The 24,887-nt window shown below is 36.6% G+C and overlaps 3 protein-coding genes and 1 non-coding gene across 4 annotated transcripts in view; 2 read left to right on the top strand and 2 right to left on the bottom strand.

Moving 5' to 3' along the window:
* Positions 1–3,938, top strand: part of LOC135075714 (translocation protein SEC62) — a 23,932-nt gene extending 19,994 nt beyond the window's left edge. The window contains exon 8 of the mRNA XM_063970168.1: positions 914–3,938. Coding sequence (XP_063826238.1) covers positions 914–1,037 — 124 coding nt within the window. The 3' untranslated portion in view covers positions 1,038–3,938. The remainder of the gene's footprint in view (positions 1–913) is intronic.
* On the bottom strand, positions 3,930–9,569 carry LOC135075712 (4-hydroxyphenylpyruvate dioxygenase). Its single transcript, XM_063970166.1, has 9 exons — positions 9,460–9,569; positions 8,699–8,788; positions 8,126–8,230; positions 7,372–7,587; positions 6,989–7,089; positions 6,492–6,596; positions 5,513–5,720; positions 4,707–4,946; positions 3,930–4,426 (listed from the first exon to the last, which is right to left on the bottom strand). Exons 1-9 carry the CDS (start codon positions 9,460–9,462, stop codon positions 4,352–4,354), a joined length of 1,143 nt encoding a protein of 380 aa, XP_063826236.1. The 5' UTR covers positions 9,463–9,569; the 3' UTR covers positions 3,930–4,351.
* A 3,194-nt stretch (positions 9,570–12,763) lies between these two features.
* Positions 12,764–12,956, bottom strand: LOC135075788 (U2 spliceosomal RNA). Its single transcript, XR_010258110.1, has one exon. It is a non-coding gene; the product is annotated as a U2 spliceosomal RNA (small nuclear RNA).
* A 5,860-nt stretch (positions 12,957–18,816) lies between these two features.
* LOC135075711 (4-hydroxyphenylpyruvate dioxygenase-like) lies at positions 18,817–24,881 on the top strand. The gene is made up of 11 exons (XM_063970165.1): positions 18,817–18,893; positions 19,435–19,537; positions 19,896–19,997; positions 20,298–20,510; positions 21,549–21,652; positions 21,927–22,031; positions 22,125–22,212; positions 22,469–22,591; positions 23,592–23,687; positions 24,066–24,209; positions 24,580–24,881. The coding sequence occupies exons 2-11, from the start codon at positions 19,442–19,444 to the stop codon at positions 24,691–24,693; spliced, it is 1,185 nt and encodes a 394-aa protein (XP_063826235.1). The 5' UTR covers positions 18,817–18,893; positions 19,435–19,441; the 3' UTR covers positions 24,694–24,881.
* Positions 24,882–24,887: the final 6 nt, after the last annotated feature.

Raw genomic sequence — 24,887 nt, forward strand, 5'->3', positions numbered from 1 at the left:
ATAATGTAAAGTTTCATCAAAATCCGCTCAGTAGTTTTTGCGTGAAAGAGTAACAAACATCCAGACATCCAAACTTTCGCATTTATAATGGTACTTTCGCATGGTAGGGCAAAAAAAGAATGAGACATGTATAGGCTCCTTAAGAGCATTTGACGATTTGCAAGAACTAATTTAATTAGTCTAAACAAATAAAGAAAATTTTGATTTTTTGATTTTGATTTAATATTAGTAGGATGTAAAAAAACAGCGTGGGGAGTGTAGGCCAAATCCTCTATTTGGATCTGATTAATTAGAGACTCGTTCTCCTGCAGTACACTGCAATAAACCTATTTCATTCATACCATTCTAAGCACTAATACTAGTTTTCTAAACGAAATAAAATGGTTAAAAAATAAATCCAGAGCAGCGGTTCCCGAATGGTGGTCCGCGGAACCCTGCGGTTCCGTGGAAAGGCCGCAAGGGTTCCGTGACCGACGTTGTTCGCTCGCACCGACTTGTTTACGCACAAGAGAGGGGCAGGGCGTGCGGGCGGAGTATTACGGGGGTTCCGCTAGGAAAAGTATAATCAATTAGGGTTCTTTGGCAAAAAAAAATTGGGAAACCCTGATCTAGAGAAATGCAATAGTTGTTCTTCCCCGATCCGATTGTGACAGGAAAAATGCAATAATTGTTTTTTTCCATCTTCCCGGATTAATTTAATTTCGTAGTAGATTATGATACTTATCTTATATCTTATCTAGTCCTCAGCTCAGCAAATCTTGTATTATGTCAACTAGACAAAATATTATTTTCACAAAACTATTTATCAACCCTCAAAAGACCAAAATATTCTGCCCATTCTAAATTACTTAACTTTATTCACGGTTATACATTTAATTTGTCGCATATTTACCAACCCTATTTCTTTTCCCAGAGAGGACGCTCCGATCCAAGACAAATCGGAATCCGAATCCGAGAACAGCCAGCGCTCGTCCACCGACCGAGACTTCGAGATGGTCGACCCAGCCGATCTGGAGCCCGACCCGAATAACACATAAGTGCGCAAGCCACGCTGGCTGGGACAGGGTATACTTTGTAGGTTGGTACTGTTTGTAGTGAGAGGCACTTGTCCCGACGAGAAAGCGGGTAACTGCTGACTGAAGAAACATACATTATGGTCATGTATGCTTACCATGAGTTTACATTAAACATTCTCGCTAGCGACTGCTAAATACCAGGGCCCCGATTGCGCTAATTTGTAATGTTTCCAATTCATTCGCATTTCAGCTCCAGTTGCGCGCGACTTCCGTTCCATTATCATTCCAGCTGATGTAACGTGCAATTCGGTATCGCGGTAAAGTTCACGCGTAAACAAAGACGAAACAACGGATTTATGCACTTTTCATTAAAAGTTCGAACACCTTATTTTTTTAAAGTAAAATTTCACTAAAACAGCTATGTCCGTGAAGCGTTTGACTTGCGTTTGAGAAAAGTAGCTTTCTGTCAGCTTTTACGTAAACGTTCAACTTCGTTTGAACTAGCTGTCAAAACGACACCGCGATATGGATGTGTCAAAGAGCTGAATTTCGTTCATCGTCCAGTCGCGTTGCAGTTGAAAACTTTTAGCGCAATCGGGGCCCTGAAATGTATGACATGGGAACAGCACCCCTGGAGGGGTCAAGAACTAATACTGTCGTAGATTTTTAGGGTTTAATAAGGAAAACTTTTTACGCATTCGTTAGCGAGTACGTTTAATGTAAACTCATGGTAGAGCTACTGAACGTCAAGTTGTGTCACTGTGCTTTAAGCCAGATCCTTATAGGAAAAACTTGCCCAATCCGATCACCGTATGGTGACCGAATCGGGTAAATATAACCTACTAGCACAACGACACAACTTGACATTGACGTTTCTATAAATAGTTAATAGATAGGCTGGGTTGCACCATCTTATTTTAACTTTGACAAACGTCAAAAAACTGTCAAACTTTAGTCGTTTTCTCGTTGGCGGAGGGATAAGTGCCATAGACATTGAAAATACGCAATCTATTGTTGATACACACGCGACTTATATTGCACGAGTAAGTTGCATATTTTATAATAATTATGTAGTAGTTTGATGTTGTGTATCGTCAGTATATTACATATTTTTATGTCATATTATGTATGTGTGAAGGTATAGCAACGAGTGTTGATATCATATCTTCATGTATGCAGATGTAATAAATAAATATTGAAGCGAAATTCTTGCATAGCCAGCCATGATGTAATTTTGGTAATATAGAATTATAAAAATGTCAATGTAAAATTTTATTAGTAGTTTTTTATTATAAAAATATTGTTTTCTTTTTATAAATAAATTACTGGCATTGTATTAAATGCATTTGTAAAAAGCAATCATTTTAGCTATTTTAAGATGTGTATTATGTAGGAATGACATTAATAAAATTGGTGATGATATAAAATTTAAAGTATCGACAACAAAACCAAATGAAAACTTTATGTTTTGCATTTATTTATTGCGTATTTATTATAATTATATAGTTGTTTTGTATAGGTTTGTACTTTCATAGATCAAAAGTATACCCTCTCCTAGTATGGACAGACTAGGTAACATTTAGGCTACAATAAATTCGAAGTATTTGAATATCGTGGGTATTGAAGTTTTTCTAGTATTGAATTCCGCCATTCTTATGCAGGTACTGTGACGTACAAACGCGTTCGATGAATATTTTATATGTACGTTTCCGCGTAACATTGTGATACTAAACTGGTCTGTATAAATTAAAAAAATGTTGATATTACTGCTGAAATACAAAAGTTTACAAAGTCTAACACTAAAAACTAGTTAATGTTTCTATACCACTAACCAATCTACTATCATTGATTTGTTTGTATAGGAAGATTAGTTTATTTTTGTTATTTTGACGTTGGTCCCGAAGTAAATCTAATTGTAATTTTGTGGTACCAAGCAAAAGGTAATCATTTTAGTTTGTGTTCTTTATACAGGACTATTATGTAGGGATGCCATTGTGGGATCTATGAATTCACAATCACAATATAAAACTTTCACTCTTACGCGTTTGTGAGTTGCATAATCTATAGTAAATATACATAGATAATAAATACGGTTAGTGATGCACGGTTCATCTCGATAATCTCATAAAATATAAAGCCTGAATTTTAAAGCTTTGTAGAGGCTTTTACACATTTGCGTATTTATCGTGCGAGCCAGTTTTTCGATTTATCGTAAATTATCGATTATCGATATTATAATTACTTTAGACATGTCTCTGTATCGAATCTGTTTGGCCTCATGACTAAATCGCAAATGTGTATAAGATGTTTATAATGACAACGCACACGATACATTTATTTACAAGATATTTGTGAGTGTATTTTACGAGAAATCCTCACAGAATTGTAACGTCTTTTTGTAAAATGTTGTATCGTGTGCGCCAGTTTTTACATTCAACCTAGACGCATACCTAACGATACTTTTAGACGATTTTAGACAAATTATATTCGTTTGTTATGTCCAGCGGTTTTGTGATTATTTTGGTGCTTGTGAATCTGTGGTAACAGCGACGTTGGCAAAGGAATCTAGGTTTTACAGCCAACGTGGATTTATTTTTAATGTTGGCTAAATCTGATTAGCGCTGTCTTTTATAAAGTGATTTGTAGAGAAAATTGAAGGTTTTTACGTATCTCTTTATAAACTGGTCTAAAGGAGGTTGTTCACTTTATTCAAAGTGTTGGAGATGAAGTGATAATCTTCTTTAGACCTGCAGATTCACATAAAGTTTATTTTGGAATTATGTGCATTTTTTCACATACATACATATCTGTGTGTTGTAAATACGTACTCGTATCAATCTAAAGATCTAATTGGTGTTAAATATGACGAAACGCATTGATGTTAATCAACGGTAATCCAATAAAACGACAATCTTTTAATAAGTTTTTTATTTAACCTTTTTATTACAACTTTAACAGCGGGTCGATACACCTTGTAATTCTAGGTAGTACAACTCGGTCATGTTAACTGCGCATCTAGCTAGAATGCGTCTCTCCCTTGCACTCAACCGCGTACCTCCCCGCATTGGCCCCCCTTACCAGGGTCTCGATGTGACGTCACGGCCGCCTGGTGCGCAGTTAACTCGACCGGGTTGTAGGTATTTGGGAAATTTAATGCTTCTTAGGAATATAAAATGTATTGAATCAAACAGTTGTAACAAGATAACTGAAGATTTAAATGTTTTTAACATAATTTATTTATTTATTTATAATTCACGAAGAAAGGTCATTGTTTCATTACAATTTCTTATCTTACATCATTAACTAAGTATGTATTACTTATTCTATAAGTACATTTATAAGTTTCCACGTTTTTCTTGCTCCAATTCTATTGATTCGAAGAGTGTTTTGAAGTTTCCAGCTCCGAAACCCTGAAAAGAAAACGAAGTTAAGTAAGTACACATCAGTTTTTAATTATTTGTGTTATCTCAAACCTGTGTTTGAAAATGTTCATAATTATATCGGACTAATACTGACGGACCTCGTGTACACATTATGGGACCCTGACCATCTTATTTGCATGTTAAAAGGCTTCTACCAGAACGTTTTGGGTGTTTTGGTGGTGCTGCTACTTCAGATTCAGGCGAGATTTATATGAGCAAAATCGCAAAAACTACTGGAAAAGTGAAGTTACCAGAAGAAGCTACTTACATTATGGTTTCTTCTCTGGATGACTTCTAAGAACAGAGTGGGGCGGTCCTGAGTATTCTTAGTAAATATCTGAAGCAAGTAGCCATCGTCATCGTAGTCGATCAGGATATTCAGACGTTCTAGAGTGTCTATGCTCTCTGCAACGCGGACCTTGCTGTGCTTCAGGCGTTCCCTGATGATGGTGTAGTACTCAGATGGGATGGAGAGGAATTCGACACCGCGGGCACGAAGATTCACGATCTGCAAGATTTGAAACAAATGCGGTTAGGTGTGGGAAAGCAATAGAGTGTTCCTTGGAATCTGTGGTAGGTAAGTTGGTAATTTTATTTTGCAGCATTTATATTTTTCTCGTGTCTACGATGTGTATCCGTTATAGGAGACATTAACAGTTTTTTATTGCGTCTTAATTCGATAGTTTGTACTCGATTCTACAGGAGCATGATGCCGAAAGCTAACTCTTTGCACATATAAACTCTACCAGTTCAACTTGTTACCTATTCAGCATTTGCTTTCTGCTGATGTGCTTAAGAGCGAAATGATTGATGAAACTATCACTACTACTACTATTTTGATGATACTAGTACTCTACATGAGCGCTATCTTGAGCCGTGGTTGAGGATTCCGGGTAAAGCTCGCTTCCACCTTCGGCCTGATCATCACTTACTATCAGGTGAGACACAGACCAAGAGCTTCCTTTTTGTGGATAAAAAAAAATCTTCTACAATGTTCGGTAAGAAGAAATAATTTCTTCTGGAATAATCCGCCACCATCATAAGGAGTTGGGAAGTAGGTAACAAAAAACTTACAGCAGTAATAATGTCTTCAGTATTTATAGCAATGTGCTGCACCCCAGCTCCTCCATGGTACTCCACGTACTCCTGGATTTGACTCTTCTTCTTGCCAGGAGCGGGCTCGTTGATGGGCACCTTCACGTTTTCTTCCCAGTTGGCCATGACCACCGACCGGAGGGCTGAGTACTCCGTGCATACTTGCTTGTCGTCTACTGACCAGAATCTGGGGACCATTAAGGAATGTTACTAAGTCAGTCTTGACTGTTTGGGTTATTTGTCTGTTAAGTAGATCCTGGCTCAACAGATGTCGAAGTAGTGAAAACGAGTGATGGAAATTGTTGCGTTAATTATTACGAAACTAGCTTTCCGCCCGCGGCTTCGCCCGCGTGGACTACATTATAAATAGCCTATAAACCTCACGGAGCCCGAGACCTTTCCAACGAATGGAAAACCGTGGAAATCGGTTTCTGCGTTCTGGAGTTATAGCAGAGTAAATACAAATGAGTAGGTCATCTTCATAGAAACGCACCGAGCACGGTTTGTATGTGAGCGCGCGTCAATACGTATGAAATTCAGCGCACCTCACCGCTAATCCACGCTAAATTTTGTCAGTGTGTGCGTGCGCGCCGCATACGTATTGGCGCGCTCACATACAAACCGCGCTCGGGCGTTTCTATGAAGATGACATACTCATTTGTATTTACTCTGGTTATAGCGTCAGGAAGGAAAACCCGACTTATTTTTATACAGTAGAGATATTTAGGTGAGAGACAGACGAAAGGATTTGTCACAATAAATGCGATCTACGGTCAGGTCAAAGTGAACGCAGCTCGCAGCATGTATGAAGAACAATGTCGTAGGGATGAAATTTTAAGATATTGAGGCGGAATAAGATGGTGAGTAAAGTTAATCAAATTCTCACAGAATAGATGTTCCCAGTTTGATCTTAAACTTTTTTGGATGTTATGTTACTAATTAATTTGTAGTAGCTTACCTATGGAACTGGAGGCATTTTTCGTACCACGTTGCGGCGGGCTCCATCTCACCATCAGGCTGGTTCCCCACCACATGGTCGATGAAGTTGATTTCGATCTTTGGCCTGCGAAAATGTTTAAATTCCACAAATCATAGGCTATTCTCCATTCCATTCTCCAAATCAGAAGCCAATATAATGCGAAACAACATCATATGCTAGCACGAAAAACTTTCGAGTTCAAATCGTTTGCGTACCTACTCGAATCGCCATCAAAAGATTTAGTAAGAAAACTACTACAGCGCCCTTGTGAACGTATCGTAAAGTGAACTTAGTATGAGATGTGGTTGCACGAAACTTATTTTGAGTATCAAAATTGTCCCGTTATCGTTTAATTCGAAGATTAAGTATCGAATTTTATCGAGTACGCAAACGATTCGAAGACGAAAGTTGTTCATGCTAGAGGTACTGTTCCTTTTTAGAATAATGTCGTAGATAGGTTGTTTGTTAGTACTTACAAGAATTTATTAATTGGGTCGATATTGAGTGGAGCGTATCCAGGTAAGAATGATCCGGTATACTTTGATCTGTCAACCAATGTATGTGTGTTGTCTCCATACTGTGAAAAATAATCAAATTAAAGATACCTAGTTTATTATCAGAAGAAATGAAAATAGGTCCCCAAAAATTTTGTACTGGATTTAATAACGCACCCTGGGGAGTGCTTAAGTAGGTACTTCTGATTCTGGATTGGCTTTTCCCGTCCGATAGCCAGACAATATGGTTAACCGTTACCAGTTGCTTAATTTTCTACCATATTTAGAACTTTATTCATTACTATTTTTAAACGTAAGATTTGAAACTAGTGAGAAGTTTTCTTAAACATAATTAGGACTGTTACCGTCTTCAAAACCGCCATCCGGACCACTCCATGCTCATCCTTCTCCTCCCAAATGTCCTTGACTACTTTCGCTCCCTGCTTCCTTGCGTACTCCACAATGTAGTCCAAGTTCTCAACTTGGAAGGCTACATCCTTCACGAAGTCTCCATGGTAGGCCACCTCCTTGTTGAAGGTCGTCTCTTCAGGTTCATATTGCGCTTGGAATACGAAGATGATCTAAAATAAGATAAATATTTTGGAGTCAACTTTCGCCCGTATTCACAAACATTACTATGAGGTCTCACAGTGCGCAGTGACAATCATAGAGCTCTATTCAACACTGTGCGTTTGATTTGCTGCTTCACTTAAGCAAGCATCGTTTGTGAACGAATCACGACTTTTTGCCCATCGCTGGAGCCGAACTTGCTATCGTGATCGGAACTAGGTAGTCCGTTACTGTAGTTAAGATAGATTTGGTTTTGGCTACTATAAAATTCGCTAATAAACGGTTGTAGAGTATGCTTACATGTTCATTTTTGCCGAATGTAAGTTATTTCTATTTACTTGATTTGCTGAATGATTTTGTGACGTAAATCAAGTAAGATCTCAAAATCACAGGGATCTAGCTCTATTACTCTTTGTACGTTCATATCCATCATTAACTGTAATTTCATCGTAACATTGAAACGTGTATATGCCTATCTATTCAAATCACGTCTCGGTAACAAAACAATAACAAATAACTCGTATTATTCTAATAACCATACCGGCTTACCTTATTCAACCTGACTGCGTATGAAGCGGTCTTGCGCACCCCAGTCTCCAGTCCTGCAAAGGCCAGCGGTTCGAAGCCGAAACGCGTCACATAGTAACTCGCCGCCTAGAACAAGTTTCATAAAAATAGATTCAAAAACCTATGCGGACATTTTGATAGGTTAAAATATGGAAATTGTATGTGATAAAAAATGAAAAAAATAATGGGTATAATATTTTATGGAGGGTTTTGGAAGTTACTTAAAATTTTACATGTATAAGTAGCTCTATTACGTAACTTTATTGCCACAGGATTCATCACTACTTAGTGTCCATTTTCAAATTTTTCAATATTCTATCACTCTATTTCAGCTATGTGGTGCTAGGATAACCTTAAGATAGGTACCATTTAGGACTACCGTGCCATGACAACTTGTGCAGACGTCCGTTCGCCACAATGATCATTTCCATTTAGGATTCACGATTTTCTTTATAAACTCATTTTTCATTCTTTAAGTGTCGAAGTCTAAAGTATTCACACTTAATTCTCTATTAGCAATATTGATCTGTTGGATATTTTATTAAGTTATCTTACCTGTTTCGCGTTTGAAACCCAATACGTGAGGTGGTCAAATGCAAGGAATCTTCCTGCTTCTGGTTTTTTTCCTTTGTCCGTGTATGAAGTCTGAAAAACATCACTTATTAAAGTACCTACTAGGTATGCTAAGTGCTAACACTGCTACTTTTCAGTCCGATAAAAAACCATAGCTCTAGATGTATTTCATAAAAAGTTTAAATCGTATAAAGCTCAGTGACAGTGTTGACTGTTCCTAATTATTTTGTTTTGTTCTTTAAATTATGATCTGAGTAGGGTAGGTACTAATGGGTAGTTTCTTTAGGTAGGTATTTTTGAAAATTTCAAGGAACTTCTAATCAATGCCAATAAAATTAACTTCAACGTCAAAGCAGTTTATCGCCGCTTAGGTAATTGTAATTGAATTTTCAGTAAAAAAACATTTCAAGTGCGGTTCAGACACGAATCCACCATGTATTGGAACCTTCATATTAAGTTAGTTTCAGCCAAATGACGTCCATATTTATTTATTTATTTATTTGTAATAGGTATACAAACAGTTTACAGTCTGGGCTGGACATTGGTTTGGCTGAAACGAAAAATTACGTAGAATAAAATATTATTTATGAAGAAATTACACATTCAGTGAATTGGTGCTAAAAATAGAATGGAAAGGGGTAACAATCCCAGAAATTAGTTAGAAGAACGAAACCTAACCACGCGCTAGTCTAAAAAATACCATCAATTTAAAGTAAAAGGTTTAAAGTAGGTATATTACTTACCATTACCACAAAACCAGCACTTTCAACAAATTTGATTACAGCACGATCCGTATGATATCTGACGTAGAACTAAACGGAACGCGTGCGCGACCTGTTTTATATTTCAACTAGAATCAAGGAATTTATAACGACAATCCACCTTTAAGAAAACAAGATGGGGTTAGGCGGATTCCACACTGACAGAGAAATGAAATGGTAGAGAATACCACAGGGTATTAAGTTCGCCTTTTCTACGGTAAACTTGTGTGCAATAAGGGTTTTAAATAAATAAAATAAATATGTATGATAAAGGAGCTGGATCGGGAAGAATGGTAATAAAGAAAGTCGTCTGTACCTGTACTTTCCATCAGGTGAGATGCAGGCCAGGAGCTTCCCCATTGTGGATTAAAAAAAGGCAATTATTTTATTTGCGAAATGGTAGTCTATCTAGCTATTAGAACATAAGAAGGTAGGTACACTGTTAAGTTTGATGTGTCATGATCCTCAATGTGAGGTCCTACCATAATGTTGAGGGAAGCTAAGTGATATGCCATGCATCGTCCTTGCTTTGGGTTGAGGGAGCTAGAGCCATCAAGTTCAGCTATTGCCCAGTGAAGCTGCAAAGCACGGCTGATTCATTCAACTACCTGAAGACTTGCCTTTTCCAGCTCTTAAACTAGGACATTTTAGACTTAGTTCAAAAGGCACAACTTAACGCACAATCCTTCCTATCTTAACCAATGTTTGTGAGGATGGAAAGATAAATTATGTTTGTTTCTTTCACGACTGAAATGAAATTTGGTATAGAAAGTTTGATTCTTGTAAGAGGGACACGCGTGTGTCATACCTAAAGACTTTCTGTGACAAACGCGCAAAAACTAGTAAAATCTGGCATAATGTTGTAAGTTTCTAATTAAAAAATATCTTAATTGTGATATGGTCTTTATGTTCGGTCCACTCGGGGGCCGTTGATAGAACGCAGGAGCCGAGCCCCCTTGCATAGTGGTACAGTCGGAGGACCAAGATGGATAAAGCCTAGAAAATCCTATATTATAAAATATTTTCATAAAGTTTATTCAATGATTTGCTGCCTAGAAGATCTTGGTTAGTATTTCCGCAGTTTAGTTTATTTAATAACAAGATCTTTCTTAGGTAGAACACTCATTTTAAGAGCTATAAGGCTGTGATCTATCTTCCTCTAGGAATCAATTTCAGTAAGTAGTACCTACTTACCTGCCTTACAATCTAGTTAACATATAAATTACATATAATAAGACGTCATAAAACACTAATTACAAAATTATGTAAAACTTTGCAAAAACCGTTAAGGAAATTCAGTCAGTTTTATCAAAAAAGCGTTGTCTAAATTTCTATACAGTTAATCTATATACTTACATAATATAGTGAAAAGAAAACGACAAACCGTCAATGTTCAATTTGAATTTCGTGAGATATAGGTAATAATATATTCGCAAAAACGTGTACAAGCACAAAAGATTATATTCGTAATAAATACCTACTCGTTTTATGCCGTCATGCCTTCAAGCCGTGTGGTAAGGGCAGAGTAGAATTCATTTGTCACGAACCCCTACTCTTCCCGCGGGTGTCGTAAGAGGACTACATAAAACAGAGAACGGGCAGCAGCGCTCTCTGAAAAACATCAATCTTTTAAACTGCAATCACCCGCCGCCAAACGTGAAGATCATGGCAAAACCCTCCACTATATTGGAGGAGGAGACTCATAGTCATAGACTCCAGCAGTGGACTGTAAAGGGCTGTTGACGACTCGTTTATGCAGGTTTTCTATACTTATTATTTTGTAGGTACAATTAGTATTTCTTTATTTATTTTGATTCGCAGTGAGAAACTAATCCCCATTGGTTTAGCAATGTTCTCAATTATTTAAGTAGATAATAAATACCACATAGCTACCAAAATCGTTACGCGTTTTTGTCCCAACCAACTACTCGTCAAACCACTGTGGCTTGGTAGTGATAAACAAAATGCAAATGTACCAAACTGGAATCGAACGCGTCGAGCACAGAGGCGGGGTGGCGTGGCGTCACGCACTGTACTACTGACCCACAACTTTCCGTAGTATGAGCCTATAGTATTTTTGTGGAAAAGATAAAATATGAATGAATGGGTTTACTTGAGGAGTCAATTAATTTTGTCAAATATTTTTCTCTAAGGGCTGATTTTTAGTCATGAAATAAAGAATAAAAATGACCTATTGACTGTTTCTGTATGAGAAATATATAAATATGTCGAAATTACAAGTTTATTCTTGATATAAAAAAAGAAAAAAACCCTTGAAAAATTATCCCTACCTAATTTGGATATTAAATTACTTTTGGTCGTGGTTTTAGAAGTAGAGTCTAGCCGTTTAGGGAAAGACTAAGTTTTAAAGTATTTTAAAACAGAGTTTTGTAAACTTTGATTTCATTACTAAAGATAACAAGAAAATCTTTTCCAATCTGATTTTCCCGGCCAGTAATTACGATTGAAAATACAGTGACCGCACTCTATTATTCAATTTTTACATAACTTCAGGATATTTTCCTAAATATTTTATTATCGTCATCAAGTTCCTTTTCTGACTATAGTTTCTTACTGAAATGAACCTCATACATCTTAGAGACTACTACAATCTCTATAGTTGTGTCGGAATAAATTTAGTTTAAAACAGCGAGGTAAGCTCTACCCCACGTTAGTTTGCCGCTGGGTCCGGCAGAGGCCGGTTGGTTCAGTCACTGCTTAGCATATTATAGGTATTTCAAAACATTGCGCAATATGTATGATTTCCAGAATTTTCCATTGGTATTTAGTTTTTTTTTGTTCTGTCTACACATTTCGTTTAGGTCAAGTCAGAAATGTAACTGGGAACAATTACACAGACCGAATAATATTGTTTTTATTTCCTACTTTGTTATCGCATCTAGGTAAATCAATGTAAAGCTAAAGAATTTTAAGTATTGGTAATTTTAGACTTCTCTAACCTTGAAACGATGGCAGAGTCACGTTATTTTTTGGATAACTTAAAGGCGTATCAAACTGAATAATTTTCAGTAAAAGTAAAAAAAGTTTTTCTGTGACAGACCGAAATTCACGCTAGTGAATTGAATTGAATTAACACGGTCACGGCCATAAGCTAGCAAATAATAATAAAATACACGTATTAAGTTGTAAGTTACCTAGGTACTTAATTACATAATACGTGTAAATCAGCCTTAACAGCTGCTACGACCTTTGCATGTAGAGAGTGCAGGTACCTACATTAAGTCTCGAATGTAATTAGATTTCAATGATTTAAGTATTGAAAGGGTTTTTGTGGGCTGATCCCGGCGGCACTGCAATGCCGGGCCGACCCTTGAGAGGAGTGGAGCGAGCCCCGAACATCCTCTCGTCATACAAAAATCAGTTTGATATACTGGTCCCTCGGTGAGAGAACTTTCAGATATTAAGCTGAAAAGAACAGATACTACACTTTGATCTTAGCCAAAAGGCCGAGAAGCGATACTGAGAACTAAACTTCACAGGGGGGTCAAGAAAGGAAAAAATACTCACACACCGCGATGTAGGAAATGAGCGCTACATAGAGTAGCGCCATCTATGAAAGTATTTGTGAGACTAAAAGTAACAATAGGACTTATAGGACTACATATATTTTCAAATGCGGCCCTATTTTTATTGTCCTTGCAGTCCTATTGTTAAAAACAGGCACAACAACTTTGCAAAAACGGTCCCCAGGGTACTTCGTTACTTTAAAATAGTGACATGAATTTATTATTTCTATATTTTTTATCAAGATGTTACTCAAAGCCAGTTCAAAGTAAAGTCGCACAGATTATTTTAAACTCTTTTTGAATTCGATTTAGTGTAATTTAATACAAACGAAAAATATTTAACGTATGGATAACCTAAGTAGGTAGGTACGTGGGGGGGTCTGCCAGTGTACCGGCAGACCCCCTCTTTAGCGCGGGAGGCCCGGCAAAGGCTGGGCCATGCGTCGGCACGGCGTGGTCTGAATCTGTAGGACCCCACGTCGTGCCAGTAAAACGCAGAGGGTGCACCGCAGGTTTTTAGTGGGTATACTTGTCGGGTGACAGCCGCTATTGCTGCCACCCTCAGATCATAGAAAGAGAATAGATATGAAGTCGCGCGTAACTACAACGAGAACCAGTGTCCCCACATTTCCCCCACCACAGCTCCCACACACACATTCAACTGTGTAAAAACAAAGCGACTGAGAGTCTACGACAACATGTGCAACCGGCTTAAAAGTGCTGTGATTGGCCAGAAGGCGTGCCTTATGGCCAATCAATGGCCGCGTGACGTGACGCACACTTTGAAAAAAGCAATTAGAGAGAAGAAATATAAAATGGAGTCGATAAGATATCGATACTTTAAATCCTGGGGGCAAGGCTCGAAATTGGTTTAAAAAATGCTTGTATGAAAACCTTTTTATTATTATACGTTATTATTATGTTCTTTAACGATTTTTGTATAAAGGAGTCAGTTCCATTTTGTATGGACGAAAAACTCAGAATCAATTATTGGGACTAAATGAAGTTACCTTATATTAATTTACCCCAACCAAAGCTCAATGTCGTTATCGATGGAGTATAGAAGTTATAGACTGACAAAGTTTGTATGAAAAGTCATGGGTTAAGTAGGTACTTGCGATTTTTACCAGTATTTACAATATTGGTAATATATTATTATTTACTTTAATAATAATAACAGGATCACTGTAATTCTTATTAACTACTATCGCGCATTAACTTTTTAATTATGGCGAAATTCGTACCGCCTATGTTTATCAAAAATAATGCCTATATTAGGCTTTCAACTAGCTCTTATAGTAATTACATAGTTGACAGTTACTAATTACTTCTACTATTGTTATTGTTTTTGTAAAAATTTAAAAATCGCAAGCAACTCATGATTTTTTCATTCAAAATTAGAAAATAGAAAATAATAATTTACTTCTATTTATCGATAATAGGAAACCGTATTAGAACACGAGCCCTGCACTATGTTACGACCGGCACATGCGGCCGTACTGTGTATTTTCACGCGTCAGTGGATATCGGAAGAAATAAAATACATTGCGCAGTAGTTACGCATGACATAAAGTGGTTGCTAACGAAATCGTCAATGTACAACGTGTTTGAATTTTTATCACCACTAATTTCGATATCGCAGTAAATGTCACGGCACTGAATTCGTTCGTAAAAATGTTTAGTTTTTTTTATTTATAAGCAAAATACCAATGGATTTGCAATACTTACATGTGGTAAATGACTTCATTGTTCCTGTAGTTCTTCGTTTCACTTATGTTATTGCACGTTACGACGCATTATCCAACAATATCGGAGAACATTTCCTCAGTACGACTGAATCGCGACTAACCTGGCGTCGCGGGCGATGTTCGTTTCTGGGCATATCGCGGAGACACGCGCCACGCCCCCGTTTCACATCTATTCCCTTCTATGATCTGAGCTGCCACCCGACAAGGGAGTCCCACATAACCCGTCGCTTCCCCCGAGGCGGCGGGTATACGCAAAGTATTTTCCTGCGCAAAAAAAAAAAAAAAAGTAGGTAGGTACGTCTGTTTACCTAAACCGTTCGAAACATTTTGCTCCACATCCTATACAATATTTTTGTTTTACTCAATAATATTAACAAATTACTTACCTTGTATCACACTACATATTTTAGATTCTTAGGTCAATCTATTTCTCATCCGCAATTAAAACAGATATGATCGATTGATCCTTATCAAATCATCTACGAATTTACTTGAATTTTGTTTATCAAGACTAGCGTTTAGTACCGGCTTTGCCTGTTCATTACTACCGTTTGTAAAAAATTAAATCTTTAGTGAAACTTTTTTCTGAAAAAACTAAGATATAGGGTAATTGCGCCGGTTTTCCGTCCAGCTCCTGTTTTCGTCCATTTGACCGACTTGCCACAAACAAATACGGAAAATTAGAATACAAAGCTAACTTTCCGTGCAAGTTTGGAGTTGTTACAATCTATAATATCTAAGTAACAGTTCTGCCTGCATGAAAATGTAATTTGACAAGTAATAACTCCAAAAAAAATCTACGGAAGTTGCTGCTGCACACAGGCGAATGGAAAACGTCGTCAAGTTAGAAAAAAAACGTGCCAGTAGGGAACTTTCATGATATGTTTAATTACTGTTTTAGCTACTTTACGTAATGTTTTTGGCACGTATGTCTAATTATTAGCATAATAAACACTATTTTAAGGTTTTATTAATGTGTTTGTATATAAATCTTAGATAATTAAGTGGACTAATACTAGCATAACAATTTAGCAAGATTTTGGTTTTCGTCCACGTGGACGGAAACCCTGACACCTAGTTAATATTTTTAATAATCATTTTACTTCAATGGACCTACAAAATACAATGTTTTTTCTTCCAATATGATCTTTATTGCTATTACATTAAACATTTTAGTTTACGTCCACTTTTTAACAGTGATAAACCCATAAAAACCGTTAAAAAGATGTGGACGAAAACAAAAAACAGCTTTAAACGTTGTTGTGTTTTCGTCCATGACGTCATGAGCAAGCACTGGGGTTGACGAAAACCAAAATTAGCTATTCCTGTAGATTAGTTTTCGTCCATTTATCCTTCAACCTATTGCAATATTTTCCTAAATTTAGCTAAGAAACTTATTTAAATCTTTTTGATATCATTTGAAAGCTAACAAAATTACCTTTCAAATGATATACCACAATCCATAGTTACTGTATTGTAGAATTGGTTTTAAGTTAATAATTCAACTGCACCCATTTTTCTACACAGTGGTCGAAAACTAGCGTACACTAGGACGAAAACTGATTTTTTTGGACGAAAACTAGTGAAATCGTCACTTTTGCATAAAATATTTTTTTTAAAAAAACCCGTGGTATTTACTTATTGTCATATAATATTAACGTAAAGTAGACTATACAGGGTGTTTGGCGCATCGTGTGCCAAAATGATTTGGCGGATAGAATGGGTCATTTCCTATATTTTCAGCCTCCATAACACGTTCCATGCCAGGCGGCTACTTTTAAATTAATTTTTTTAGTAATTTCACCAAAATACCCAAATCGCATCATTTAATTTCGATTTAAAAAAAAACTATTAGGCGTAGCCTCAAAGTAAATATTTTGTTTTGACGTGCATTGATGTAGGGTTGCATCAAATCTAAATTTACTGGCAAACATTATCTAGTTTTTTTTAAATTCAGCTTTGAAGTTTTCCGAAAAGTTAAAAATGGACTGAACATTTAAGTTTACATGGCTATAATTTTTTTTTTAAAAGAGATAGCGATCTTCGGATTTTATCGAAACTTCTCTAGTCTATCCCCATTCAAACGGTATACTAATCTTGTTTAAATAATAACAACAACTTCACAAATTCCTTAAATTAGTGCATTGACTCTACTCGGACTGATTTGCGAAATTTGTGTTTATAGCCCCTTTTTGTGTGAATAGCACGTTAAATACCTTCAGGTAAAAAATATTTATGTTATGCAATGTAAAAACTTTTTCCCTATCGTTTTTCAATGTGGATTTCTTGAAATTAAAGACGAAAATAATTATTTTGATCGTTTATTAATTATTACAATTTTTTTTTCATAATGTCCGCTTAGGCAACGTATACACTCACGACATCTTCTTCTAATTTCGACTGTTGGTGTATGCAGGCTCATATCTTTTTTTTTATTACTACAAAGGCGTTTTCTGTTCGTTGTTGTAGTTCTTCTATTGTTTGAACTTCCATTAAGTACACCAGTTCTTTAGCTCGTCCCCAGACGTAAAAATCTAACGGAGTTAGGTCTGGGGATTGTGCAGGCATATACAGTGGTATAGGGCCATCTCTTCCAATCCACGAATAGAAAACGCCTTTATAGTAATAAAAAAAGAGAAATAAACCTGCATACGACAACAGTCGAAATTAGAAGAAGATGTCGTGAGTGTATACGTTGCCGAGGCGGACATTTTGATCAAAATTTGTAATAATTAATAAACGATCAAAATAATTATTTTCGTCTCTAATTTCAAGAAATCCACATTGAAAAACGATAAGGAAAAGGTTTTTACATTGCATAATAAGATAAATAATTTTTACCTGTAGGTATTTAACGTGCTATTCACACAAAAAGGGGCTATAAACACAAATTTCGCAAATTAGTCCGAGTAGAGTCGATGCACTAATTTAAGGAATTTGTGAAGTTGTTGTTATTATTTAAACAAGATTAGTATACCGTTTGAATGGGGATAGACTAGAGAAGTTTTGATAGAATCCGAAGATCGCTATCTCTTTTAAAAATAAAATTATAGCCATGTAAACTTAAATGTTCAGTTCATTTTTAACTTTTCGGAAAACTTCAAAGCTGAATTAAAAAAAAACTAGATGATATTTGCCAGTAAATTTAAATTTGATGCAACCCTACATCAATGCACGTCAAAACAAAATATTTACTTTGAGGCTACGTCTAGTAGTTTTTTTTTAAATCGAAATTAAATGATGCGATTTGGGTATTTTGTTGAAATTACTAAAAAAATTAATATAAAGTAGCCGCCTGGCATGGAACGTGTTATGGGGGCTGAAAATATAGGAAATGACCCATTCTATCCGCCAAATCATTTTGGCACACGATGCGCCAAACACCCTGTATAAGGACTAAAATGACATATGATACATATGAGTAAGGGTATTTTAAGATATTCATTTCGCATCACAAAGTTGGCAACTCCGATAATTGGACGAAAACTAACGCACTTACCCTACAGCACCGTTCGATAACGAAAAACCTGTCCATTAACCGATTGAGTCCCAGACGGCATTAATTAATGTCATAACAATTGGTTATCTATTGTGTCTAGATTCGCGGAGCTTGAAGGATTAAGCAATCTATTTAAGATATTTTATTGTTAAAATAAGTTTTTTAATAGAAAAATAATTTTCAGATTCGATTTTCCTCAGAACTTAGAAATTGAGACATTTTACACCGTCAATGGTACATCTAAATCGTAAATAAGTTACGAATTAACATATTAAAAAAATGTGTTAAAAAGTGTAGAAAAAAAGGGGAAAATGTTTAGGTAGATAGTTAGGTAAATAACGGATATTCTGTTGTTGTACCTACCTGAAATAAATAAAATAATTATAAAAATAAAATAAAACAAAATAAAGATTGTACGGACAAACGTTTAAGTAAACATATACTTAGAATATGTAAATAAAGTAAAACGGCTTAACGGCTTTCGGTTATGATTTGGTAATGACATTAATTTTTTATTTATAGTCTTAGATTTGGTGAAAAGATATTGCTTCTATATAAATGAGGCGACACTAACAAAATGCTAATTACTTAATTGAAACTAGTGAGTGGTGCAAGAACATAGTAAAAAGGATCCTAAATAAGGTAGGGGGTTTTTAGCTAAGTACGAGTACTTTAGGAACTTCGGTAGCACATTAAACTATGAAGTTTTATTGCAAAGTAGCACTTTAGAAATGCATAAGATGTCATAGTGATTAAATTAATGTGCTGTCATTGGCCATTAAAATGAAACTCAATACCAATATTTTCTAGCTACAGGAGTTTTAACAGTCACTTCCAGAAATAGTCCCGTTCCTCAATGTTAATAATATCTTTTTAATTAAGTTGCTCTAGTAATTTTGAAGGCAATAGCTAACAAGCAAAGGATAATTCTGTAAATTACAGTAGTTCACATTTAATATTTCTGTCACGTACGATAAAATCAATGGCGTAACTTCGATCGATGGAGATCAATTTACATGCCTAATTATTAAGTAGGTAATCAACAAAAGTAATAACTAATTTAACTTTGTAGAGACAAACAGCAAATATAAATGGGTTTCCATCGCAATATAAGTCATATAAATACTTGAAATGATCCGATTTACTACTTTAAAGTAGAGACTTTAAATTATCTTATTTACAGATAAAAAATGACAAAAGGCAAATCAAATAAATCGCCACAGGCATCTGATGGTAAAGTCCTTAATTTTGACCATCTGATATTCTGGGTGGCTAATGCGAAAACGGTAAGTCGATCAAATTTAAATATTCTACTAATAATTAAGAAAATACTTTTTAACAACCTCTTAGGCTGAGTTGCAGCATCTTACTTTTAAAACTTTGACAAACGTCAAAAATCTGTCAAACTCCATACAAAAAGTACCGGTTAGTGTTATTGTTATGGTTAAAATAAGGTGGTGCAACTCAGCCTTAATAATTTTATGTAAAAATACGTTTTCATTTGTTTAATTACGTTGTTGTTTATTTTCTTTTTTCTTTGAACTTTTATGTGCAGCCAGTGTGTTGTATTTTTCTTCAATTTTGTATTAATTTTTCTGAAAGGAAAAAGTACGAATTACATTGATGTAATGTTTTTTTTTCCAGGCTGCCAGTTATTTTGTTACGCGTTTTGGTTTTAAGCTGATAGCTACCAAAGATCCTTCAGAGGCCAAGCCTGTGGTTTCTTATGTTGTGAGACAGAATAAGGTAAGAAGTTCTGCATAAATTATTAACATTTTCTTAACAGTTTTCATTATTCTCATCCTAGGTATGTCAATTATAATACTGCATTAAGGGGGAAAATCATTGAAAAGAAATGAACATTGAGAAAACTACTTTGCATCCTCATTTCCGTATTTTCTTTCGCTCTCATCAAAATGAAAGAATGAGACGAAGTGATCGGAAATATATAGCTGGAACTGTGGGCACTGTACATTAATCTTGGGGCATAAAATAGCTCCACATCCTACTAATTTAATAAACTCAAAATGATGTTATTTTTCGCAGATAACCATAGTATTCGAGTCACCCACATCTCCTGGGGGAGATATCAACAAGGATCTGTCAGCGCACGGCGACTTCGTGAAGGACGTAGCTTTGGAGGTGCAAGCGCTGGATGACTTGGTAGCGTGCGCGCGCGCAAGAGGCGCTGACGTCAGGCGTGACGTCACTACGGAGAGCGACGAGGAGGGCACTGTCAGATACGCGGTGTTGAGGACCGTAAGTACAGCATCTCTGCCAACTATAAGTAGGTAGTACTTAAAATATCCCAGCTAGAATCTAGATTCTTAACCCTAGATAAAGTCAACGAGCTGGAGACCTGCCCACGCGTGGGCTCTGGACATGTTCCGTGACGTCACTATGGAGAGCGATGAGGGGGGCACTGTAAGTATGGATTTGTTGGCGCACGGCGACTTCGTGAAGGACGTCGCGTTGGAGGTGCAAGCGCTGGATGACTTGGTAGCGTGCGCGCGCGCAAGGGGCGCTGACGTCAGGCGTGACGTCACTGTGGAGAGCGACGAGGAAGGCACTGTCAGATATGCGGTGTTGAGGACCGTAAGTACAGCATCTCTGCCAACTATAAGTAGGTAGTACTTAAAATATCCCAGCCACAATCTAGATTCTTAACCCTAGATAAAGTCAACGAGCTGGAGACCTGCCCACGCGTGGGCTCTGGACCTGTTCCGTGACGTCACTATGGAGAGCGATGAGGGCAATGTAAGTATAGATCTGTCAGCGCACGGCGACTTCGTGAAGGACGTAGCTTTGGAGGTGCAAGCGCTGGATGACTTGGTAGCGTGCGCGCGCGCAAGAGGCGCTGATGTCAGGCGTGACGTCACTACGGAGAGTGATGAGGATGGGACTGTTAGATATGCTGTGTTGAGAACTGTAAGTGCTTACGGAACTCATTGGATAAAGTAGTAAATAAAGTGCTCTGAGTTTCCCTACGTGATTGAATCAGAACTGAGGATATCTGTAGGAAAACCATTTTGGTTTTAAGTCACCGCCCGCAGAATTGCCAACCTTATGTGTTAGTAGAATTGATAGCCGTTCTCGAGTATACAGGATGTTAGGTAAATGGGTATATGATACCCATTATATACCATATACCCATATACCCATTTACCTAACACCCTGTATACGATAGACGACCTGTTGAAGCACATACGGGCAGCGCAGTACTGGCCACTGTAGAAAGTCTTGAAGAAGGGCTGACTTTTGTAACCATCTACATACTTTTGTTCTTTTTTGTTCCAGTACGGTGACAATACCCACACCCTCATTGACCGGTCTCAGTACAAAGGAGTTTTCTTGCCGGGATACACGCCTGTTCAAGATGATGATCCAATCAACACATTATTGTAAGTCGACAAGTAAATGTAACTAATTTTGTTCGAATTATTGAGAAAGAGTTATGGAATTATTATGGAGTTATGGACGCAATAAATTATTGAGTATTGAGAATAGTCCCGTTGACCCCTCATGGTAATGCTTGTGTTACGAGTGCTCGAGTGGGTTCACCACAATCATAGAAAAAATAATCCAGCCTTCTTTGGATCTCGAGTCGGCCATTCCGACACCTACTGGGCTTTTGTCGCCTTAGTTCAACTGATTCCTAAAGAAACTTACTTTCAGACCTGACACGCAACTTTTGTATATCGACCACGTGGAAGGAAACATGGCAGATGGAACCTTGGAAGACTCTACGTCATGGTATGAGAAGAACCTCAACATGCACAGGTGAATATAAACTTAATTTGCAAATGAATAAAACACAAATTAGTCTGTTTTTAAAGTATAAAAATAAATATTTTAAACTTATTGTTCTCTTAGGTTCTGGTGCGTGGATTATAAGCACGATATTACGCCATATTCGTGCATAAAATCTACCTCCGTCATCAATCAAGAAGAAACTGTACTTGTAAGTATAATTTATTTACTTGTAATTGTAATTTAATGTGTAGTTACTTTTTTTTACTAACATAACTTAAATTCTACTTCAGTAATGGTAGTAGCGTTTGTAACTTCGCTGCTCTACCAATCAATATTTCAGTTTATTATCTGTTGTTTCAGCGGTTTTCAATATAGATGGCGCTGTTCTAAGTAGCGCATATATTTACATCGCGGTATGAAAGTTTTCAGTAGCTGATTTCGTTAGTTGTTGTTTTTTTTTACAGCTATCAATGAACGAAGCAGCAAAAGGTCTGCGACCGACGAGTAAAGCGACGGAATTCGTGAAGGCGCTTGGTACTTCAGGCGTCGAACACATTGCTTTGTACACCGACGACATCGTTGCTACGGTAAAACATAGCTTCCAAATATGTTTTAGATAGGCTTATCTAATACATAGTTGCTATACATAAAAGCTACACTCGGCATCAAATAAATCGCACCTCCCGCGACAAGCACTTATCAAACGTATGCATCCCCACTTCCCACCAACATTGGTACCATTTGAAAGCCTGGTTCTAAACTTCATTTCATTAAAGGAAAGGTTTTTACCCCAAAAATGTGTCTTTACAAGGATCCAGAGTCACTTCTTCAAAAAATAGGTAGTTACGCTATAGCCATTTTTTATGACTATAAAACTGTTAAGTTGGGATTAATCGCTATCCATCTGTTAAAGAGGACATGTGAGATCTTTATTTGGTTTTATAACCATAAAAATTGGTCTAATTGATCCCAGAGATGAGCCCAATGTGAGGTCTATTTTCAAGTCACATTTATGGTATATGTTAATCATTTGTTGCTGAGTTTGTTGCGGCGCTTCTTCTCAGCACTTGCCAAATGTTTGTCTCGAAGCGCTGGTAGGGCAAAAAAAGAATGAGACATGTATAGGCTCCTTAAGAGCATTTGACGATTTGCAAGAACTAATTTAATTAGTCTAAACAAATAAAGATAATTTTGATTTTGATTTATTTAGAAATGAAATGTATTTTTCTTTAAGGATATTTATTGGGCTTTCAAATAACACCAATATTGTTGGGGTACCATGATTGTGTCAGAAGAAAATCTTTAAAGTTCGCGTCGCGGAAGGTGCGGTTTATTTGATGTTGAGTGTATGTTATTAACTATTTTATGTTAGCTACCTATGTAAACTTAGTTGCATTATACAAATCGGTGGATTTGGATGGTGCAACTAAGTTTCTTGCGCTGATTTTTCTCGGCACTAGCCCATTTACTGTCCCGAAACAGTAGTAGAGTTCAAGTAATTACTGGGACGTATGAAAGCTCTTTTTAAAGCTTTTTTAGGGACTTTGATGTTTCTTGTCCAACTTAATGTTATTAATTTGATTACAGATGCGAGATCTGAAAGCTCGTGGCGCGGACATTCTTGTTTTTCCTCCGACATACTACGATGTGATCAAGGAGAAACTAAGCGAGAGTTCTCTCAAGGTAAAAAATAATTGCACGTAGTATTATGATGTCAGTAAAACAACTGTATAAGCCTGAAATGGTATTACATAGGTAATAAATAAGACATTTCTAATCCAATGCGACGTATGGACGTGGTAACGTATACGTAACATTGCTCTATTCGTTTGTAAAGGCGCACACTGCACAGTATATTATTAATAATCCTCAGATCTCAATATCTCAATAAATTGAATTAAAAAATGCTAAAAAAAATTCCTTCATAGTCTGTGCATTCCTATTTTGAGCCAGAATTTTTACTTATCGAGAGAAACATTTTGTAATTTGGTGTCAATGTTAGTGCACCTTTCTTTTAAAAAATATTTTCGGATGTTAAAAAATCTTGAAATTACTTCGCAGGTCCACGAGACGATCGACGAACTAAAGGAAAACCACATTCTGATCGACTTCGACGAGCGAGGGTACATGCTGCAAGCCTTCACCAAGCACGTGCAGGCCAGGCCCACGGTTTTTGTCGAGGTTATACAGAGGAGAAACCATAGAGTGAGTTTCATCCTACCGTATCAGAAAATGCATCATTGCGCTTTTTTAGGGTTCCGTAGTCCTGACCAGGAACTCTTATTTGACAGATATTATCATTTAGCACCATCTAGTCTTAAGCAATGTAGGTCGCACTATGATTTGTTTTCGAATTCGACGACAAAAAAGGATAAAAAGCAGAAATTACCTACTTTTAACTCATTTTTAGTAGGTACAAAAGAAACTCATCATAATAGAACTACTTCGTCTACCTCTCATTTTGTATTAGAAAACCGTAGCTATCACTGAAAGTGTCCGTCTCATACTTGATTGAGTTGCTTATTAATGTAGGGATTGCAGGTTATCAAACATTTTATTTTAAACTTATTTTCAGGGATTCGGTGCTATGAACTACAAGTGGGTGTTCGAAGCCATTGAGCGATTGGATGCTTCTGGCGAGAAAAAGGAGAAAGTCCCCGAAAAACCTGAACCCGAGCCAGAAATTTAATCAACTCAACATTAAATTATTCTATTTCTAATTAATTTGGCTGAAGGGATTTTGATAAGTGAAATGTATAGTTTATATTAGACACTCGTAATAATTGTAAGTACCTACGTTTAACTTTGTCATATTATCAGATTGTTATTTTCTTATATTATAATAAAGATAGATTTAGAATCTTGGTGTCATTTTAACCAGGG

This window comes from Ostrinia nubilalis, chromosome 10, assembly GCF_963855985.1.
Source record: "Ostrinia nubilalis chromosome 10, ilOstNubi1.1, whole genome shotgun sequence".
NCBI lineage: Eukaryota > Metazoa > Arthropoda > Insecta > Lepidoptera > Crambidae > Ostrinia > Ostrinia nubilalis.

What these genes read in the sequence shown, in the direction of transcription:
- LOC135075712 (XM_063970166.1), bottom strand. An exon ending in GGGTTTCAAACGCGAAACAG is followed by an intron (nt 8,231 to 8,698) that starts GTAAGATAACTT and finishes AACTTGTTCTAG; the next exon opens with GCGGCGAGTTACTATGTGAC. An exon ending in GACCCAATTAATAAATTCTT is followed by an intron (nt 6,597 to 6,988) that starts GTAAGTACTAAC and finishes ACATTTTCGCAG; the next exon opens with GCCAAAGATCGAAATCAACT.
- LOC135075711 (XM_063970165.1), top strand. Translation starts at nt 19,442, where the DNA reads ATGACAAAAGGCAAATCAAATAAATCGCCACAGGCATCTGATGGTAAA. An exon ending in GATCCAATCAACACATTATT is followed by an intron (nt 21,653 to 21,926) that starts GTAAGTCGACAA and finishes ACTTACTTTCAG; the next exon opens with ACCTGACACGCAACTTTTGT. An exon ending in ATCAAGAAGAAACTGTACTT is followed by an intron (nt 22,213 to 22,468) that starts GTAAGTATAATT and finishes TTTTTTTTACAG; the next exon opens with CTATCAATGAACGAAGCAGC.